This window comes from Anoplophora glabripennis, unplaced genomic scaffold (assembly GCF_000390285.2).
Source record: "Anoplophora glabripennis isolate ALB-LARVAE unplaced genomic scaffold, Agla_2.0 scaffold299, whole genome shotgun sequence".
In the NCBI taxonomy this organism is placed as follows: Eukaryota; Metazoa; Arthropoda; class Insecta; order Coleoptera; family Cerambycidae; genus Anoplophora; species Anoplophora glabripennis.
In genome coordinates, this window is record NW_019417348.1 from 216440 (window position 1) to 225523 (window position 9084).

Consider the following 9084-nt stretch of genomic DNA (forward strand, 5'->3'; position numbering starts at 1 on the left):
CCAGTTCAAGGTCATCTAGATCTAAAAGACTTAATAGTTCAGTATGTATTGAGGACTTTGACAGCGACGATTCACTAAAGGATCCCGATTTTGTTCCTACAACTAAATAACCTTGTCGTGTACGATTTATTTCATCATCCAGCGATGAAGATCTACCTCTAGCGCATTTACTGCCAGCGAATGTTTCTCCAGACGAATCTGCTGTTCCTGAATGGACACCAAAAATACACAAGATGAGAATAGGTTTTCATTAGCTACCTTTGGCCCAAAAATACCTGTCAATATTGATTCTCCTTTAGAATAATTTGTCAGTTTGATTGATGAGAAACCGAGTCTAACAGGTATGCAGAACAGAAAAAAAACAAAATAAGATCTATCACTAGATGAGCTAAAAATTTTTATTGGAATTCTTGTTATCATGGGACTAAACCCAAAACCCAGTTTACGATTATATTGGTTTTCAGACATAAATTTCCACTCTCACAGAATAACTGATATAATGACATTGAAAAGATTTCTAAAAATATTACGTTATTTACATCTAAATAATAATGAAACAATGCCAGACAGAAATAGTACCGAATTTGATAAATTATACTAGGTGCGCCCGATGATTTTGTTTGTACAAAAAAATATATAGGAGCATTTAACCCCAGCAGATTCATATCAGTTGATGAGAGCATGGTGGCCTTTAGAGGTCGCACTAGTCTAAAGGATATTATGCCACAGAAATCGATAAGGCGTGGATTTAAAATATGGGCTATGGCTAATACGGGATATTTGATAAATTTTTCTGTTTGCGAAGGTAAAAAAACTAGCATAGAAGGATGCTCGATAGGAGAAAGAACGGTTTTAGAACTAACTACACCACTAGTAGGGAAAAAATATTGCATATACTTTGATAATTTCTTTTACAAGTTATCCTTTTCTAAACAAACTCCTTGATCGCAATTTGTATGCTTGTGGAACAGTTAGGACCAATCGAAAGAATTTTCCTACCACAGAACTGCGCTCAGATAAGTCCATGAAAACTGGTGAAAATAATGAATAGTTTTTTTCATGTGCCACACTTTCAGTACGACCAAACCATTTCTTCAGTAATTGCACTCATCTAGCATCGGAGTTCTATTAGAACATTTGTTTAATATGCAAGACTCTGCATCAGTTGATCTAATATATTTCTTAATTAATAAAATATTTTGCGATATATCGAAATTGCTTTATTAATAACAATATTTAAATTATTTTTCATGTAAAACGAAAACAAATTGTGTTTAGTTACGAACCACCACATTTTATCGCAGGTAATCAGAGAACAGAATTTCTATTCAACTTTTGACATTTGAATAAAAACTAATAGATGACAGTCGACTTTCATGCCGAGGGAAGTTAGAAAAAAGCCAGATTTTCATGAAAGACGATTATCCTTGAAACCTACCAAAATACTGGACATATTTATTTATCAAAAAAAGAGAACACTCTTTACTTATAAGTCATAAAATGCAGATGTTCCGTTTAAAATAAATGAGAAGTTAGTTTGAAAATGCCAATATTGGAGTAAATATTCTAGACACCCCGTACAAAAATATGTAGTTCTAAGAGCAGTTACCAATAAAGTGGATCTTAGACAAACTTGAACTAATTTTTCATAAAAATTCGTCAATTGTCAGAAGAGATATTCAATTTTAATCGAAGGACTGATAACGGTCAGAAAATTACAATAAAATCATAACATGGCAACGTTGAAACATGGAGCAAAAAAAATTTAGGGCTAAAGTCAATCACTTAGGACACTTCTGTTGTGCTGAAAAATACAGGGTATTCCTTAAAAAAAAACTGCCATTTAAACGTCACAGATTTTTAACACTGTAATTTGCAAGTTAATAAAAACTGAACTTGCTTGATGGATATAGCATCAAAAAAGTTTATGAGGCATTTTCAACGAAATCACATAACAATCAGGGAAGTAGAAAACATATTTAAACACCTAAAAAATAGTACCGACAGAAAAAGTGCGTTGGTTCTATTTAGAAATGAAACCAATTTTAAATTATATTTGGAAGGAAATGTAAAACCTAATCGACGAAATTTTGACAACATATTAACACTGAATATTACCCTTGTGCATACTGCAAAGAGCTTCTTAAAAAAATTTTAAAACGTCATATTAAAGTAAGCATTGCTGGTACCAGAAATAAAAATGAAACAAAGCAATTGAGGTTAAATCATATCTCTCGTTCACATACTGTTATCACTTGTGCAACGGATCCGACTGATGTAATTTCCAAATTAAATATCAAGGAACAGGTGAATATGTATATGTATGTATACTTTTTATAACAACTATCTCATACGGTTTTATTTGGTTTTAGATTTAATGACGGGTGATGAAATTGCATTCCAGGCAAAAACAGATTTACTGATAGCACATTTTGGCAATTCTTATGTTAAGAAACATCAAAAGTGTACTACGCCTCCATGACAACGCCAGACCCTACACTGCGGCAATAACACAACAAACATTGGCCGATATACACTGGACTGTACTAGAACATCCACCCTACCGCCCAAACTTGTCACCATGTGACTTCCATTTGTTTGGACAGGAAGCTCTTGGAGGACAACACTTCACGGCGAACGAGGAGGTTTAACAGTTCGTGTGCAATTGGCTTGATACCCGTCAAAATGCAAAAGTTGATTTTAATACGTGCAATACCGATATAAATTAATAAAAAAATAAATTGAAACGCAATAACGACAATGTAGTTCTTTAAGCTTCTTACGACATCAAAAAGTACACACATAATTTAATAAGTGCATTACAAGGAAAACAAATATAACCGTATATCCTCAGTCGAAACGAGGTATACATATATTCATTATTCGAAACGAAGTATAGGTATAAAGAGAAAGATGGCGACACCGGCAAAATCAAACGCGTGACGAAGGTGCAGGTAAAAGAACCCATACCTAAGCTGCACAGAACCACGTTAAGAGAGACAGAGAGATAGCGGCGAGTTACACTAGAGACGCCTCTAAACTCTAAACCTTCGCCGAGTGCAGACGTGTGTCTCCGTTCAAAGTGTGAACAAATTGTTTTTCAAATTACAAAATCGTTTTTATTGAATATAAATCCAGCAGCCAATGCCATCCCAAATATGGAGGTGTACCAACTTTAAGTGAAACACACTGTATATACATACATATGTATTAAAGAAATGGCGTCATACAGCATCTTGGACGATAATCAGGCCTATTCCGTAACTTTTAACAAATCGAATAGAAATGCACAGATTGAATCGTAATATTTACAAATCGGAATGTTCAATATCTACCGCGTTGATCCCTGGCACAAATTGGTATTCTGTAACTCATGTAAAAGTGCCAACAAATCGTAAAGGAGAACATCTATCTGACGCGCCTACAGTACAACGGCAACGTATTTATCATGCGAATTTGACCTTTAACGACCAACTGACGTTTAGTGAACCTAACCTGATCAAATAATAGTAAAAGTAAATGGGTCGTTTATGGCTTTTACTAATTCAAATACGTGATGATGACTGAAATATTTACATGCAGCGGTGACAATTGTTGTCTAGATGTAGATTTTAGAAAAACCCAAATAAGGTAATTTATAAAATTTTATTTCTATTACAAGTAGTTTTGTGGAGAAATTTAGTTTGTTATATTCTTTCAAGAGGAACAGAACTATCTGAAGACATGTCTTGTGCTACACCTTCTAAGAAAAAAACATCACCCGAGCAGCTCATTTATATGGTAGATTTTATTTCGGAGAATAAAATATTACTTCATGGTAAGACAAAGCCCTCAGAAGCCAACGATAATTTAATAGAAAAATTGTGGGATGAATTAACATTATCACTGAATGCTATAGGTTCTGGTCCACACAAATGGAAAAAAGTAAGTTATTTTAATTATTTCTACATCTCTTTAAAAGACGTTAAACTGATATGAAACATTAATAATAAATAATTGTACATAATTTTATTTTTTAGACCTTTACTGATTGGAAGTGCCACACAAAAAAAAGGCAAGGGAATGTTTAAAATCAGAACAGAAGACTGGTGGAGGCGAAGCGGATATAAAAAAATTAACTCCAACTGAAGAAAAATTAATGTCAATGTTGTCATGGATAGCAGTAAGAGGTGCAGACGTAAATGAAGTAGGTTTCGAAGATGAAGATAAGGGTGACACTGTTACATAAGTAAATAATATAAATGTTGATGAACCTACACCAAATATCCAAAAACCATTTTGTCGTATTCCACCCTTCGAGCGAGCTTCAGGATTTCAGAACACCCCGTATATTCATAGAAGTCATAATCTTGTACCTACGGATATGCTGGAGACCGCTGAATTGAAAAGGAGGCGAAACAATCATATTCACCTACCTTTCCAATTCAAACCAAAAACCCGCCACGGTTGTGAAATCAATCGCCGTCGGCCGGGCAAAATGAAAAAGCCTCTATAGGAGTCTTGAGACATCGATCCTCACGGCGATAGCGCTCCCAGAGCGTAAAAGACCAATTTCACCGACCTTTCCAGTGTCACCCGCATCGCGACCGATCTCGCCTGGGTCTGCCATCCCGGCGCGCAGTGACCACTGCCGCTGCTCTCGCAACCTGCAGTCGAACCCCGGGACGCTTCACGATGACATTTGGANAGGACAAAAACAAACAGCACAAATTTTGGAAAAATTATTGGAAATAAAAATACCGAATTCAGAAAGTGAGAAGTTTCACCAAAAAGAGCTGGAACTAAAGGAAGTAGAATTAAAAATTCGACTGCTGGAAGCTAAAAATAAAACAAGAGAACTTGACTTAATGGAGAGGGAATTGAAAATCCAAGAAAAAAAAATTAGGTATCACTCCTGATAACACATGATTTTTGTTTTAAACAATTTGTATTAATAATATTAATTAAAATAATTTCTTATCAATTGGTTTCTTATTCCACGACCTGCAGCAAGTAAATTCCCATTTCGTAGCTCTGAAACAAATTATAGCAAGTAATAAAATCATAAATATTTTTAATTAGTAGGTAATTCTTACCATAATTTTCTTCAATATTTTCCTGACCTACATTCAAATCTAAATAATTATCTTCCACTTCTATATTATGCGATGTAAGAATGTTATGTAATACACTGCAGGAATATATTATTTGTGCTCCTCTAATGGGACTGTAGTGGGGAACACGATGTTTTAGGAGACAGCGAAAGCGCATTTTTAAAACTCCATTACAGCGCTCGACAGTATTTCTCACACGTATATGTGCAGCTGTATATCGACCTTCTGGGGTATTTTCTTGTGCTCCTTCGATTGGTGTTAACAACCATGGTTGTAAAGGGTAGCCAGAATCACCTACAAATAGATTTATAATTATTGTCACGTTACTTAAAACATATTAAATAGGAAAAGACATACCTAAAAACCAAAAGCCACGTTCATTATTATTATACTTCTCTTCCATGCGAGTATATGCATTTGACACAGGGCCGCGCCGACTATGTGGCGAATGTGTGCAAAACACAGACGGCCAAGTCAAGGGGCGGCAAAACAGCTAGACCAGACACTTGACTAACCGTCTCTCTCTTCTCTAACGCCACCGCTGCTCGAAGTGATGATCTTTTTATGACACCGACGCCGACGGCCGACGGCACGTGTTGCTTTGTCGGTACTTGATTCTATTTAGCGGCAGCGGCTAGATACAAAGGGTAAAAAACTCGGAAACCGTACAAAAGTGAAAATGAATATAAATTTGTGTTGATTTTGCAGAAAGGGTCATTTCAATTTATTATTTAAACAAGAAACAGTTTCTGTATATTTTCATATTTTCAATTAAATTAGTAGCGTAGTGGAGATTTAAAAGTTTGTGAATTCATTTAATTGTAAAAATGGTAAGTAACTATCAAAGTATTAATACAACCCTGTGACAACACTAATATGATTAATTACCTAATTATCACCTTTGATTTGAATATGAAATTTTCTGTTTAAGGACAGAAAAAGAAAACGACTATCAGGTTACCAATATCACCAACAAAGACAGCAGAAAATGGAAGCGAAGGAAAAATTAGCCGATTCTTTGAAAAAATATTTGAAGCCGTCAGAAAAACAAACAGTGGTTTTCCTGAGCTTGAGAATACCGGCAATGATGCTCGCCCTAGTTGCTCTTCAAATACCTCGTTTGTTTCTGATAGTGATACAAATGTTACCCAGGAACATAATATTGAAAATCTTGCCTTCGCATCAGCATCAGATGTAGATGTACCAATTTCCAATTCTATCGTAATATCTGATGATCCTGGAGAACGGCCTGAAATAATTACATCTACAGATGCAAGATTTTTAACGGAAAAAGGACCCCGTCAAGTAACGAACTGGATAGCTATTTTTATCGGAACCTCACCAATGGAGAGAAAGTTAAAAGAGAGTGGCTTATGTACTCTATATCAAGAGATTCGGTTTACTGTTTCTGCTGTAAACTTTTTGGTAAGTCTTTAACTAGCTTGTCTAGTAGAGAAGGGTGTTCTGACTGGAAACATTTGTCACTAGTACTAAGCAGACACGAAAAGAGTAACTCTTATAAAAACAATATCGGATCTTGGTTAAATTTGTCAACTATGGTATCTAAGGGAGTTGCTATGAATCAGAGTCAATTACGTTTATTGGATGTAGAAAAAAAATACTGGTATCGTATACTTGAAAGAATAATTTCAGCAAAACAGTTTTTATGTCGCCAATGTCTAGGTTTACGTGGTTCATCTAGCAAATTGTATGAAAATAATAATGGAAATTTCTTAAAATTAATAGAAACGTTCTCAAAATTTGATTCTGTAATGGAGGAGCATGTTCGTCGCACACATAAAAATCAAAGCAATGATATCGTAACGAGAAACTATTTAGGTGATAAAATTCAAAATGAATTGATCGATTTAATCGGTTTAAAAAATAAAAATACTATTTTAGATCTAGTAAGAAAATATAAATATTATTCTATAATTCTCGACTGTACACCAGATGTGAGTCATATGGAGCAATTAAGTGTAATTTTGAGGTTTGTTGTATTAAATGAGTTAACGAAAAGAATAGAAATACGTGAACATTTCATTCAGTTTTGTCCTATTACTGATTCTACTGGTGCTGGTTTATGTAACTATGTGACAGATTTGTTGCTAAAACTGAATTTAAATATACACGATTTGCGCGGTCAAGGATACGATAATGGCGCAATATCTGAAACGCTCTCATTTCCTTTCGAATACATCCACATTGACACGTTCATTACCCCTCCTGGGAGCTGTATGACCTTGTCGTTGGTGGAGGGGCTTAAGTAGCTACGGTGAACCCAAGAGCTAAACCGGCGGGAGTTCCATACTCCTGGCAGGGTCACCCAAGCCGGAAAGGTCGAGGGAGAGTAGTGAAAACTAAGAAACAGCTCAGCTACCCAAGCCAAGGTGGAAACGCATCGTGCCGAGGGCTGAATGGTGCGGGGGTAGGTAAAAATGTCGCATCGTAAACGATCTCTTTGGGGAACCAGGCGCACCCCCATCGTATTTAGCCTTCCGTCAGGCATGGGGCACTACCTGGCGGTGACTTTTATTTCCTCCAGACTCGTGGGACCTTTATGGACCATAAATCAAAAAAACGGGAACCCGAAAGGGGGCCGTCAACATCCGCCGGGGAAGCAGTAATTGCTGACCAGGCGGAAAATAAAACAGCCACTGGGAAGCAAACACCAGTGACTACTATCTCTAGGGGAGTCGACAGACTGAACCTGGAAGGTAGGAAGAAATTGTCTGGTGCGCAAAAGCGCAAACTTAAAAAACTGCGGAAGGCAGAGGCGGGAAAAGGACAGGGGCCGGTGACGGAACCTGGCTCAAGTACCACTCTAACTCCGCAGGCTGCTGAACCGGGGCCAAGTGGACTCGGGAAGAAACGTGGACGGTCGGACGGTAGTGAGCCGATTTCCGACCGGCCTGTTTCCAAGAGGCCTAAGGCCACGGGACAGCGTGGCAAGACTTACGGGGAGGCGCTGTCGGGGATCCAAGCAGTGGTGGTCCCCCATGGATACCCGGAGGTCCGAATGGATGAGGACCAGATGGGACTTGTCCAGTCGGCGCTTCTGGGGGCCATTGATGGGATCGCGGGCGAGGGTACACGACCGCGCTTCCTGGAGTGTCGTCGAAGGGGGGGAACGCTAGCGATCACCGCCTTCAACGAGGAGAGCCTGCAATGGCTGAAGANGAAACTTCTCTGCATATCCTGGGCGAGTGCCCGGGATTTGCACGTAGCAGAATGGCGCTCCTTGGGAGACCCTATTTGGAACCCAAGGAGCTGAGAGAAGTGTCAGCAAGGAAGCTTTTGGACTTTGTAAAAAGGACAAATCTACTTGCTGAATAGGACTAGTAGTGGGACGCACAATAGGCCTAATTAGGCCGCAGTGCTATGGGACTTTTAAAGGACCAACCACTAGATGAAGAAGAAGAAGAAGACACGTTCATTATAGACAAAAACCATTTCTTGACAATACTTGACCCTTTTTCAAAATATGGACAAGCATATTGCCTAGAAGCAAAAAATAGCATTAATATCATGGAAGCCTTACTATTATTCATATCTCACATGGGTATACCACACATAATCACCGCAGATAATGGTACTGAATTTAATAACCAAATCATAAAAGACTTTTGCCTTCTACACAATGTAGAACTACACTTCACTACCCCTTACCATTCAAATTCCAATTCTCCTGTTGAAAGTTTTCATTCAAGCCTGATAGACTCTATAAGATGTCTTAAACAAGAACATCAGAAATCAATTAAGTACCTCATGACCCTAGCTGTCTTACTAAATAATAATTCAATTCACTCCACAATCAAGATGACACCATTCGAAGTAATCCATGGCCCAAAAACTAACCCATTTGATATTTTCCCACAAACTATCATCAATCAATATACTCATAATCATCGAAAAAATTTACAACTCTTACATAACCAAGTTAAAGAAAGAATTCAAAACAACAAAACAAAAGTTATCGAAAATAAAAACC

The 9084-nt window shown here is 37.3% G+C and overlaps 1 protein-coding gene across 1 annotated transcript; it reads right to left on the reverse strand.

Moving 5' to 3' along the window:
- Positions 1-4902: 4902 nt before the first annotated feature.
- Positions 4903-6521, reverse strand: LOC108908439 (putative nuclease HARBI1). The gene is made up of 3 exons (XM_018712476.2): positions 5451-6521; positions 5076-5387; positions 4903-5013 (listed from the first exon to the last, which is right to left on the reverse strand). Exons 1-3 carry the CDS (start codon positions 5494-5496, stop codon positions 4940-4942), a joined length of 432 nt encoding a protein of 143 aa, XP_018567992.1. The 5' UTR covers positions 5497-6521; the 3' UTR covers positions 4903-4939.
- Positions 6522-9084: the final 2563 nt, after the last annotated feature.